General features: G+C 44.0%; 1 protein-coding gene across 4 annotated transcripts in view; it reads left to right on the forward strand.

The window, feature by feature from the left end:
• The window catches only part of TTC7A (tetratricopeptide repeat domain 7A), a 267263-nt gene continuing 253690 nt past the window's right edge, over positions 1 to 13573 (forward strand). For 2 of the 4 annotated variants that reach the window (XM_073339137.1, XM_073339138.1), the window contains exons 1-3: positions 1 to 250; positions 5640 to 5803; positions 8443 to 8611. In XM_073339137.1, coding sequence (XP_073195238.1) covers positions 91 to 250; positions 5640 to 5803; positions 8443 to 8611 — 493 coding nt within the window. In that variant the 5' untranslated portion in view covers positions 1 to 90. Of the gene's footprint in view, positions 251 to 5639; positions 5804 to 8442; positions 8612 to 9400; positions 9454 to 9908; positions 9963 to 13573 lie in introns of those variants that run through there. The other 2 variants (XM_073339139.1, XM_073339140.1) reach the window with 2 other exon arrangements.

Genomic DNA, 13573 nt, shown 5'->3' on the forward strand with positions numbered 1-13573 from the left:
CGCTCAAGGCGCGGGGGGGGGGCCGGCTCTTCCCCGGGCGCTGCCAGCCAGGGACTTCCCTCTTGCGGCGGCGGAGACGCCAACGCGAAGATGGCTGCCAAGGGCTCCCATTCGCACCTGAAGCTGGAGGGGGAGATCGAGAGGTGCCGGGCGGAGTGTCAGTGGGACAGGCTGCCCGAGCTGGTGAGGCAGCTGCTGCTGCCCGCGGCCAGCCCCCCGCGGAAAGGGGCCGGGGACGCGCAGGACTCCGGTGAGTGAGGCTGAGCGGGCGATCCCCGCCGGGCTCCCAGCTGCCCCTGCACCGGCGGTCTCGCCGGCCGAGCCCTGGAGCCAGCGGCGCTGCGGACCCGTGCCGAGCCCCGTGCCGAGCCCCGCGCCGAGCCCCGCCGCCCCGTCCCGCGGGCAGAGCAGGGCTGTGAAGCCAGCCTCCCCGGCTGCTTGGGCGCCGCCTGGCTCCTGTGGGCGTGCGCCCCAGCCCCGAGCGCCGACTGACCTTTCCTCGGCCCCTGAAACGGGCCGGGTCCTGGTGGGGCTCCCCAGCGGGCTGCTGATAGCACTGGGTTTTGTGGGATTTCCGCCCGCATTAGCGTACGTGTGTGGCGTTTGTCTCCTGCTTGCACAGAGTGATCTAAGGGGCTCTCTAGGGGTAACCCGACAACAAAACTGTGGCTTGTGTCTGTAACTACTATGTGTACAAAAAGAAAAGGAGGACTCGTGGCACCTCAGAGACTAACCAATTTATTTGAGCACGCGAAAGCTCATGCTCAAATAAATTGGCTAGTCTCTAGGGTGCTACAAGTCCTCCTTTTCTTTTTGCGAATACAGACTAACACGGCTGCTACTCTGAAACCTGTCACTATATATATATATATAATTTTGCCATGAACCACTAGCTCGCCAGTGTATTTAGCTGGTTCGATCAGGAAATGGCTAAATTGGGAATTGGAGAGTAGCTCATTGGAAGCTTTGACTCATGGCTGAGTCGAGATATGTCCTTTGCAAGCGGAGAAGTGGAGATCCACTTAGTTTTATAAACTAGAGCAAAAACATATATATTGCAGTAGTGCCTTAAGGCCACAACCAAGCTGGGCCTTGTTGTGCTAGGTGCTGTACAAACATACAATAAATGAAGTCCCTGCTCCAAAGAGGTTGAACAGGGATGGTTTTTAGCAGCTGGCCTGATCTCTTACTCATCCTATGGAAGGAAATTCTAGAGTGTGTGCTAAGGGTCTCACTCTTGAGCAGGGCAGACTGTCTCAAAACATGGAAGGAGGAAAAATACTCCCAGAAGAGTGAGTGCTTTTGTATGTAGTCATGCAATTACAATGATTCACCTGTCTTTGTAAAGCTGGTCGTGGTACTTGACAACAGGAGGAGCAGAGAGACCCAAAATGTGAACCTGCAAGAAGGAGAGACTAATCTGCAATCTTAAGGGAAATAATAATTTAAAAAAGCAAACAAAACTCATGGCAAAATTCAGCCTTCATTTATTCCTATGCACCACTGATGGAATTAGTGGGTTTTCATCGGTATAGCTCAGGGCGGAAATTGGTTTATCTAGCTCAGCAAGCATATACCTGTAAAAGATTTGCCCCTTTCTTTTTTCATGCTGCATATCTAAGTGGGGAGGAGACTAGTGACTGCTGGGATGATTCATTTTGTTTGAACACACATCCTGTTAAGATTTGCTCACCCAGAACCTTAGAGAATATCCAGAATGAACTCATCTGCAAACTGCTCTCTCTCTAGCATTTGGAAAGATTGTGTGGCTATGTTTATCTTGGCCACACTTTAGACCAAGGGTTCTTGGAACAAATTTTTTGGTGTTGGCTGCACTTACACTTTTTCCTAAAATTATTTATTTTTTCCTAAAGTTAATATGCGCACATATACATCAAAGTCATTGTAATTTATTTATGTAAGGTTTGGTTGGGTTGTTTTTGCAGACTCAATAATAAAAATCATGCACCATTATCTCTATTCTTTACCGGACCTAACAGAATAGAAATACAAATATGATGCTTTGCACATTCTTGTCTTTTTTATGATTGTTTCTTGTGCTTTTTTGGTAAAAGTCTGTATAACAATTCTGAAGTAAATTTAAAAATGCTTTTACATAATAGAAGTCTAAATAATAAGGAAAAACACATCTGGGTGGCTTGGGTCTGGGGAGGGGAGGGGACGGGACAGGAGACATGGCTGTGGCTGGCCCGGGGCTGCTTCGGGCAGGTTGGGGAGCTCAGGGTTTTAGCCAGCCCGGAGCTCCCTTGGATGAGTGGGCAGAGATCTTCTGGGCTTCGGCCAGCCTGGGCCTCCTCCGGGCAGGTGTCGGGGGGGCAGGTCTCAGCCAGTCCAGGGCTCCTCTGGTCGTGGGGGAAGGGGTGCTCAGGGCTTCTCTGGGCGGGGGGCTTGTGGCTCCAGGCGTAGGGGGTCTCGGGGCTCCAGCTGCCGAGGGTGGGAGTGCAGGCAGAAGGGGTGAAGTCGGGGGCTAGCCTCCCCAAAGTGGGGCTCCACCCACTGCCTATGCACCCACTTCTCACCCGCCACTTGCCTCCTCACTCCCCTGCCACAGACACCCCCTGCCCACCGTGAGAACTCTTGCTCGCTGGTGGCTCCCACTCCCCCTGCTCTCAGCCGGACCCCACCCACCCTCCTCACTCCATCCCCGCTTGAAGCCAGACCCCCACCCGCCCTCCTCACCCTGCTGCTGGCTTGCCATTCGCCTCCTCACCCCACCCCTTCTCACCTCCTGCCTCCCCACCCCACTCCTGTGTGCGTGTGTGTGTTTGCAAGTTTGGGGCCAAAGTGATTTTTATGCTCATTGTTCTTTGATACCTCCTTTGTAAGAGTTACAGCAAAATCTGTATATCTGAGACCTCTTCCTCGATCTTCAGCCTGCTAGTTATCTGGGCTCAGATACTACCTGCCATCGATTCGTAAATAGATGGATGATCTGGTCTCTGTTGTGACGGGGTCTAAACTGTGGAGGTCTCGACCCCTGAAATCCATCTCATTCCACCACACCTGAAAAAAAATCTATGAAAGTGTGACCACTGTGGGCGTTATATTTGTTTTCTCCCTTCTTTCTGGACCCTCTTAGATCATTTTATTTCTTATGTTTATAGAGGATGCTCTCTTATTTAAATGTATCATGTGGTGTTATGATGTTCTGATGCCCTCTACCCCAACCAAAGCAGTCAAGGTAGTGTAAGTTCTAAATAGCAATTATATTTTTATTATCTCTTTCCTGCCAATGTTTTCATCCCATTGACAGGACACACTGCTTTGTTATCAAATTGTTCATGGGTGGAGCGCTGGGCTACTTTATTAACACCATAGTAGACAAAGATTTTGGAATTTGTAAGGATAAGTAAATGATCTGATCTAGACTCTTGCTAAAAATGACTTCTTTTTTTAAGAAACCAAACAAAATGGACCTGATCCTGTGACTTGATACTGGTACCGCTGTTGAAGTTGATGGGACTATTTGTGTGAGTAAAGTTACTCGCATGCAAAAGTGTCTGCAGGATGGGGCCATAGAGTTCTTCAAAGGCAGTGTCTTTTTGAGCAAGGAAATTGTTTGATGTATTTGGGCTTGTTTTCACAACTGCAATTCTATAAAAATATATTTTGTTTGGATGTAGAATTAGTAAGACTACAGGCTCCAGCCCTGCAGTTCAATCTGTGTTGCAGACCTTTGTGCCCATGTGGAGCTGCACTGATTTCACTGGGGCTTTGCACAGGCACAAGGGTTCACTGTGTGGCTCTGATAACAGGTGTCAGGGCCAGAATCAGTGGTGAGATTTTTTTTTTTTAATGTATTATTTTTTACTTAAAGGGATAATGTCAGGTTTCATCAGTTTAAAAATTGTCTCCTGCCAAGACATTGTCACTTGGTAGTTATGAAGGAGAAAATCTCTAGTTTCATTTCTCTGACTAAAGAATGAATCAGTTCCAGAGGTACAGCACTTTTCAGTGGTCCTATGGTAACAAGGGAGTGTCCCTGCAATGTGAAAAACGTTCTGTAAAGAAAAAATTCTAATATCATGCCTCTGTAGTGTTTTTATAAACTGCAGTGTCAGGATGGAATTTTTGTAAAATGCTGTGGCAGTTTTTGTGTATAAGTACAGTATGTGTGTGTGTGTGAGATATACTTTTATTTACTATTTTTATATATATATATATTTACTGTCTATTTTTTGTGTGTTTATATATTTCTGTGGTTTTGTAAAGTAATGTACTGACTTTACTGAATGTAAAATGACAATGTGTAGTGACGTGAAGTCTTCTTACACTGCTGGGGAAAATATGTGTGAGCATGCTAAGTAACTCTGATTATTAGGACCTGATTATTAAAAATGTGCATGTAATTGCGACCCTAATATATAAAAGTATTTACTGTGATTGTTCAAACAAATTAGGTAATTGTGCGTTCACAAAAGGGCAGTTATGTATCTAATTGGCTTTTTGCAGATGCAGTAACCGCATTCACAAATTAAGAAAGCAACTGAATATGCTTTGTAAAAAAGAAAAACAAAACACCCAAGAAAACTCGGTCTTAATGTCAGATTGGTTTCTATTTTTCTGTGTAGCAAAAATATCATATCTGTAATACTATTAGTGTTTTAAAAATTGTCTTGTAAATTAAAAATATTAAATAAAAAAAAGATTTGTTCCTGCATTCTCTGTGTATTGAAGATTCCCTAGATTTGGAATTTTAAGTGCACATGCAATGCAGGCTTGGGCCTTTGATTTATATATGAACAATGTAAAGGTTTGACCTTTAAATATTAACATGAGATCTTACTAACATTAACGCTTACTTCTGTGAGTAATCTCAATGATTTATTTATTCTGCAAACACTGTGGAATGTGAGATACTTGACTCATATGAACAGTCATGTTGAATGAAGCTACTAAGACTATTTGTAAATTATTCATGTGCGTAACTGTTCACAGGATGGGATCTTACATTTGGTAATAAGAGTTATGCTTGCACTAATTATTTTGCAGAATCAAGCTCCAAACTTGTCTTTAGTTTAACTGTGGGATTTAGTGGGGTTTTTTGTTTGTTTGGTTCTTTTACTTTATTTTTACAAAAAAAAATTGTTTTTGACATATCTGAAACTTGGCATACAGATCTCAACCAATTTTCTACAGCCAGGATCCTGATTTAGCAAAGCACTTGCACATATAATACATGCTTGTACATATGTAAAATTAAGCATGTATTTAGGTGCTATGCTGAATTTTGCCCTAAATTATTAGCCCTTCAAAATTTCCACTGTGAAACCCTGTTTTCAACAGCTGAATTAGTGATGGCAATATAGTGAAGTCTGCTACAAAAGTAAATGCCCCCCACTTGAAAAGATAGCTACAGATGAAAATGGAAAAAAAAGTTTTGCCTTTTTTCCTCTTTTTTCCTCTTTTTTTTTTTTTGGTAGGAAACTAACATTTCCAATAAGCAGAAGAATCCTCAGTCTCTTTATAGTCTAATATCTTCCTGTACTTACATTTGAACCCCTTAGATAAGGGTAATATTATACAGTTGGACAAGATACTGTTTGTTTTTCTATCCTACGATAGATGGGAATACAGCACTACGTGACTTCTCTTATTCCTTCTTCTGTGTCTTTCAGTGGACTATGGGAATCTGCTGCTCGCAGAGGCCCTTCTGGAGCAGTGTTTAAAGGAAAATCTTGCCAAAATAAAGGACTCCATTCCATTAATGGAAAAGAATGAGCCAAAAATGAGTAAAGCCAAAAAGTATTTGACCGGTATTCTAAACAGAGGAAAATTACTAGTAAGTACTCTCAGTAGACGCAAATCGTTATCATGTTGATGCTACTGTGGTATAGTTGTTAGACAGAAATACAAAACATCTGCATCATTTATCTGTGGCCACCTGTTTCTTACACACAGTTCTGTGCTTCTTAACATGTCATTAATGTCCCATTCGTTATTTCTTTGCGGTATCTTCAGTTGGAAGAATCCCTTTTTTGGAGTACTAGAGTAAATTATATGCTCCTTTACTGATACACATTAATTTTTTTCTGGCAATCGTTTGAAAAGAGTTGGCTGAGAGGATAGGAATTTGCTACATTATGGGACACATCATGCTTATACAACTTGCTTTGAAGGATTGAAAAAAAACATAGTCTGAAATCCTGGACTTGCTTCAATCTGTTTAAGGGCCTGATCTTGTGAATGTTGCAGAAGGCCCTCATTTTGCATTTATTTCAATGTATTTGTAGATACTTGGGCCAAGATTTTCAAAAGTGACTGGTGCTTTCCCTCTTATTAGTTATTTAGGTTTCAGTGCCTAGGTACTTGCAATGTCATCATCCTGTTAGACTCTGTGGATGAACAGAGAACTTTCTGAGGAAAATGGGGAGACAAGATTTAAATTTCAATGTAAAAATCCAAGAAGTTAAAAGCAAAACAAAGAAACAAAATCCTCAGACCTTCTGAGCCTTGTTTATACATCAGAGACACAATGGAGGTCACAAACCAATTATTGTTCTTTTGCAGGGCACTTACATTTCCAATAGGCCACATAAACTGACCATGTATTAGACTTGCCCCTCCTCATTGTTACTATGTGCACACTGTAGTGGGGTACAGAGGGGTCCTGCATTCACTGTGGTCCAGAGCTACTTGGGGAGTGAGGAGCATAAACAAATTAGCTCCTCACGTTTCCCCATCAGGCATGCATATCCCTGGCCCTGTTTTCCCCGGGGGGGCTGCAGGAGGCACATAGTTGCTGTGATTCTGGGGCTGCACTATTCCCTGTGTCACGCCAGCTGGGATAGGGAAAGAAGGCTGGAAATGGATTTCTGTTCTTTAATTTGAAAAGAGGAAACTGTACCTCATTTGGGGGTCACTGGGGGCATCCCTGTAGTGGGCTTGCCACGGGGCAGATGGAGCAGTGCCCCACTAGAAAAAATAGAAACAAATCCTGTGTAAAATCAGTGACGCTGTCCCAGTTCTGTATGCCGTCCACAACTGCTAGTGCAATAGAATAGCTCTACCAGATCCATGTGAGGGTATCAACTCTGGTGCCCCCATGTTGTAGGTTCCAGAACAGGGCTTCAGAGCAGTTTTTAACACTTTATTACCCACTGATCTCAGACTTGAAAGCATGAGCCTAAGGCTGGAGTCTTTGTCCACCAACTGTGTTCCACGCCTAGCTTTTGAGAGTTAACTACAGGGGAAGCCAGCAGTATTGAGACTAAAAACATAATCATAGAAATGTAATGCTGAAAGGGACTTCAAGAGGTCATCAGGGCCAGCCCCCTGTGCTGTGGCAGGACCAAGTACAGTAACTCCTCACTTAAAGTTGTCCCTGTTAACATTGTTTTATTGTTATGTTGCTGATCAATTAGGGAACACGCTCGTTTAAAGTTGCGCAATGCTCCCTTATAATGTTGTTTGGCAGCCACCTGCTTTGTCCACTGCTTGCAGGAAGAGCAGCCCTAGTTGCAGCTCGCTGGTTGGGGTTTGGAACCAGAGTGGACCGGCAGCCCCCCACATCAGCTCCCCGCTCCGCTAAGTTCCCTGTACAGCAGCCACCCAGCAGGCTATCAATTACCGGCAGTTCAGCTGTCCCTCCCCCCACTGCCATGTGCTGCTCCTGCCCTCTGCCTTGGAGCTGCTCCCTGGAGCCTCCTGCTTGCTGGGGGGTGGGGGGGTAGGGCTAATGTCAGGGTGTCCCCCCTGCTCCTGCACCCCACTTACCCCATCTTCCATAGAGCAGGGGGACACACAACAGGGCTCAGGACAGAGGGAGCTTGCTGCTCAGCTTGCTGATCTACTTACACAAGCAGTGTACTTAGAGTGGAGTCAGCGTACTTAAAGGAGCAATGCGCATCTCTCTCTCACACAGGGTGTGTGTCTCTGTCTTTGTCTGCCATGCTGTCTCCCCTCCCTCCATTTGTGCTGCCTTGTAGAGTATGAGGCTACTTTAACAACAATGAAGTAACCCTTGAGGGCTCAGCCAATTGCTAGTTCATCATTTAGCAGTAAGGCATTCCCTGGGAAATATCCCACCCTCTGACTTCATCATCTCAACCAAACTTCACAATCATCATCGCTGTGTACCATTATTAAATTGTTTGTTTCTGTGTGTGTGTGTATGTATGTGTGTATATATGTGTATCTGTAATATAGTCTTTTGTCTGGTGAAAAAAATTTCCCTGGAACCTAACCCCCCCCCCATTTACATTAATTCTTATGGGGCAATTGGATTCGCTTAACATCATTTCACTTAAAGTCACATTTTTCAGGAACATAACTACGTTAAACAAGGAGTTACTATAGACCTAGAGTATTCCTAACAGATGTTCTTGATTTTTTGCTTTATGTCTAGCACACTGTTTTCTCTGAGGTAATGCTGTTTTGCTGTCCACGTATCTCACCACAGAAAAACCTTTATTTTTCCAGCCTAAATATATGACTGAAGCAGTGTTGATCCTTGGGAAGCTCCATTATGTGGAAGGATCCTACAGGGATGCAGTCAGCATGTATGCCAGAACAAGAATTGATGACATCTCCATAGAAAATGAACCTTTGTACCATCTGCGCCTGGTGACTGAAGCATTTGTTATCAAAGGTAATGGGTTGTAAATGTAGCTTAGAAGTAGTTATGTATTTAGGCTGGGATTTTCAAAAGCGCTCAGCACTGGCCTCACTGTGCTCCCACTTAAGTCAGAGGGAGTCTTGCCACTCATTTTAGTGGCAGCAGAGTTAAGATATGCTGAACACTCTTTTGAAAATTCCACCGGTAATGCCTATCTAGTTTAAAATATACATCTACGTAGATATTACAGAATCTTAGTCCATACATTGTAAACGTGACTGACTTACAAAAAGAGGTTAGGAAATATTAGAGCAGGTAAGGAATGTTGTAGTAATAGCGGCCTTGATTCAGCAATGCATTTAAAGTTTAAATTAAGTGTATATTTGAGTGCTTTGCTGAATTGGGGGCCTATGGTTTTCTTTAGAAGGAAGGAAAGGACATATACGCACAAACTTTGAGGGACCTACATAAAATAGTCAATACAACCTCTCCAGATTTTAAACTGTGAAGTGACATGTGTTTTCAAGGTGGCTACCATAGTGTTGCAATGTATGCCACATACTATCAGATCTCTTATGTACAAACAGTAGTCTCTCCTTTTTTTCTTTATTTTGTTTTAATTATACAGATCGGTTTGAGAGACCTTATTGAAAACAGCACCTACAATTAGCAAAACTGCATGTAATTTTTGAAAGTGAAAAAAACTGACTGATGAAAACAAACAAACCCTGTAATCTTCTCCTTTAGTTGCTTTCAGTTCTTTTATAAATGTTGCTAAAATATTGCTATCTGTCTACTGCTTTCTACTCTTTTCAGCATTTCCGCCAGCTTGTTAGGTGAATGAGAACTCTGTGATGATCAGATATCCTCAACTGGTATGTAAAAAGAAAAAACAAACCAACCCAAACCCTGTTTGAATGTGCCGTTAGCACTGATAATAATTTGGATGTGTTTCATGATCTCACACAGTCACAGCATTCTGCTTTTTAAAAACCTGTTTGTGGTGCTTCTTTGCTGGCTTTGGGTTTCTTTTCTGTGGGCATTGGATGAGTCTGCTGTGGTAGTGAGCTTTTATGTATTGTAACTGATTTGATTGGTAATTTGCACTTACTCCTTTTGTTGAGACAGGCGGGGAGGACTGGTGAAAGCTACCGATATGTGTATTAGCAGTGTGTCCCAAGAGCCACTAAGGGCCCAATGTAAAGCCCTTTGAACTCCATTAAGTCTTTCCATTGACTTCAGTGGGCATTTGATCAGGCCTTATATTAGCTACGTAAGTTATTGTAATGTGTGCATATAAACATACCAAAAAGCATTGCTTCTTAGGGCCCGAGCCAATGAGGTGGTGTATCCCCATCCCCTGCTGATGCCACAGGAAGCTGAGGTAGGTTTGTGCCTTGCTGGATCAGGTCCTGTCTCTTGCTAATGTTTCATGTTTGTAAGAATGAAGGATTCATGATGGTGTTTTTTTCCTTGTGGTTTGGTGTGTGTGTGTGTGTGTGTGAAATTCAAGAAACATGTCACCTGTGCTGCGTCATCTCCACTATTCTCATTTTCCCCTCTGACTTATGAGATTAGTCTAGAAGCCAGGAGCATGTAGGCCTCTCAGAATTCAGTTCTGTTCTTTCATCATAAGTTTCTGACAGAAAAAAGAATCCTGCTTGAGACTTAGCCCAGCTAAATTTGTTGAGAAAACACAGCTTTCCCACTTTCTGTTATTCTGATGATGATGAATTATTTGTATTACTAGTATTTTTGTACTTGCTTACAGAGCAATGAAACCCTCTTATATTTATGTAGCAGTATGCATAAAATTATACAACAGTAAGTTTCTGCATGGACTCATTCTGCAGAGCAGAATAAGGGGAGTCATCCTTTATTTAAAAACAAACAAACAAGCCTGTAGCTCCAAAACAAAGTTTACTGGATGTTTTTTCTTCCGTTTGCAACTCTCTGGACATAAATGGCCAGATCTTCAGTTGTTTATTAATTGGCTTAATTCCATTAACTTCAATGGAACTACTCCTCAACTGGTTTAAATTGGATCTGGTCCAAAGTAATTTTCAGTTAGCACTGACCATAGGTCCTTGCTTATTGTGAAAACTGGTTTAGAAAACAATCCAAATCGGTCTGAACCCACAAAGTCTTCCTTTCGGAATAGAATCTACCCTACCTTTTTTTTTTTTTTTTTTTTTTTTTTAAAGGTTTGGATGAGGCATTAAATCAGTCAGTCACTTTCCCTTTCCACCCAGAACTCATTACATAGTCAAGAAAACATCCTTTATTAACAACTTCTTTTAAAGATGACCCTACAGCACCACTGCTTTTATTGTTTGGGGCCAAGTCTACACCAGCAGAGTTTTTTTCACCGAAAGTTTTGTCAACGATCAAAAAGCACTTAAAAGAAAATAGTTATTGCATGTTCACCCTGTCTTCCTCTGTTGGCAGAGCGTGTCCACACTTGGGGCAGTAGCATCGACAGTGAGAGCAAAACACTGTGGGTAGATATCCCACGGTTCAGCTCTCCACCTTCTGCTGCATCTTGTGGAAAGGAAGAGTGGATCGCAGTGCATCATGGGTCAGGGCTCAATGTCCCATGATGCATTGCTTTCTGTCCCAGGAGTCCATGTTCTTCCATCTTCAGTTTGCAGCATTTTTCAACGTCCCTTGTTTTCTGCTCGCCCCACCAACTGTGTCTGAAAGAATGGATCCTGCACTGCAGTCAAATTCTCTGCTTGCTGTCAGTAACACATCACAAATTGCAGTGCAGTTAATCGTGAAGTTCTGAACTCAATGGGATTCACAGTTGTGTGACATGCTATCTGACATCAGTAGGAGCAACATGAGATTACTTCTGGCATTCATGGAGCACCTGCACACAGTGTATTGTTGCCTTTGGGCTCAGGAACTTAGCACTGAGTGGTGAGATGGCATCGTTATGCAGGTCTGGGATGATGAGTAGTGGCTGCAGAACTTTAGGATGAGAAAAGCCACCTTCCTGGAACTGTGTGCTGAGCTTGTCTCAGTCCTGCGGCACAGGGATGCCCAAATGAGAGCTACCCTCTCAGTGGAGAAGCGCATGGCAATTGCAGTGTGGAAGCTGGGGCGACTCCAAACTGCTACTGGTTGGTCGCAAATCAGTTTGGAGTTGGGAAGTCGACTGTTGGAGCTGCGTTAATGCAAGTGTGCCAGGCTATTAATCACATCCTGCTACGAAGGACCGTGACTCTTGGTAATGTATGTGAAATAGCGGATGGCTTTGCAGAAATGGGTTTCCCTAACTGCGGAGGGGCAACAGATGGCACGCATATTCCAATTTTGGCACCGGACCACCTGGTGACAGCGTAGGCGCTAGTGGACCACTGCAGGTGTTTCACTGACATCAATGTGGGGTGGTCTGGAAAGGTGCATGACACATATATATATTTAGAAACATCGGCCTGTACAGAATGCTGCAGGCGTGGGCTTTCTTTCCAGACCAGAAGATTACAGTAGGCGATGTTGAAATGCCCATAGTGATCTTGGGAGACCCGGCATACCACTTAATGCCATGGCTCATGAAGCCTTACACGGGAAACCTAGATAGCTGTAAGGAGGATTCAACAATAGGTTGAGTAGGTGCAGGATAACCTTGGAATGTGCATTTGGTAGATGAAAGGTGTGCTCGTGATGCCTTGAAGGTTAGACCTCAATGAGGATAATATTCCCATGGTTGTTGCCACATGTTGCACGTTGCCCAATATTTGTTAAGTGTGACAAAGTTCCTCCTCTGCCTCGGTGGGTCCTGCGCTTATTGGCAGATTTAGTTGCCTCAGAGATTCACGGCAGCCCTCAGTTTGGACACTTTTGCTAGTGGCTCAAACCTGCCGTTCACTTAGTGTTAGCCGACGGCCAAGGATGTTTGGTGAGGTGCCAGCTATGCCCGTTTATACCATCCGTGACTTTAACCGCTAGGACGCACTGTCCCTTCGCGGCGGGCAGCCCGGGCTAGGCTGACGGATGCCCCAAGGTCCTAACCACCCGTGACTTTAACTGCTAGAGCTCAGAGCTCAGAGCTCCTTCGCAGCGGGCAGTCAATACTGACTGACAGGTGCCCCAATGGCAGCACTAAGAGCCTCTCCACACCCGTGACTTTAACTGCTAGAGCTCAGAGCTCCTTCGCAGCGGGCAGCCAGGATTGACTGACAGGTGCCCCAAGAGTTTGCCCCGTGGAGGCGGCACAACTCAACGCTAGGCTCTTAGTACTCTCACCTAATGGCCAGGCTTTAGAGCCAAAACGGCTGAGGTTCTTTAATTGTGTTGGCTGCTTTACAGTAAACCAGAGAAAACAAGTCAGGCTTATGCACAAATGGTTACCAAAATTTATTAAGCTAGATTCTAATCATGTGGTTACAAAATTGCTAGTGCCTACTTATTTAAATGTAGAGATGTTACACACACAAACAAGTTACAAAACTGGAGCCACAATCCCAAAGAAAGAAAACAAAGTATAGAGCTCTATTTCAAAATGTGTACGCTAAAGATAGGAGATCAGGTGTGGGTGCTTCTTACCCTCCTTGCATCTCTCAATTCCAGCGGTGCCAAGCCAGGATCGGTCACTCAATTCCGCGGAAAGACGAATAAGGGACAAGGCGTAGGGACCCTCTTAGCTGCAGAAGCCTTGGGAGGCTGTCACTTATCTGGCCAGCAGATAGATAGTGAAAAGCACTCAAAAATCATGGTGCTGTAGGTCCCCTACTTATACCTCTGTACTCCTTTATTCTCTTTCTCCTTTCTTATGCCAAATTGAGGCTGGTCTGTCTGGGTGACGCCAGCTTTCGCAAGAGTAGTTTACACTTGCAAGGGAGAGAAACAATAAGTGTCGACTACTGGACATTTCTTTTATTAGGGTAAATATTTTCCCACCTAGGATGTTGGTGTGTGTGCATCATGCTATTTAGTAGGGGCTAAGAGCCATGTCTGTCACAGGGCCTCTGCCTGCTGTGAGCTTAATCG

The sequence above is a fragment of the Lepidochelys kempii genome, chromosome 3, assembly GCF_965140265.1.
Source record: "Lepidochelys kempii isolate rLepKem1 chromosome 3, rLepKem1.hap2, whole genome shotgun sequence".
Taxonomy (NCBI): domain Eukaryota; kingdom Metazoa; phylum Chordata; order Testudines; family Cheloniidae; genus Lepidochelys; species Lepidochelys kempii.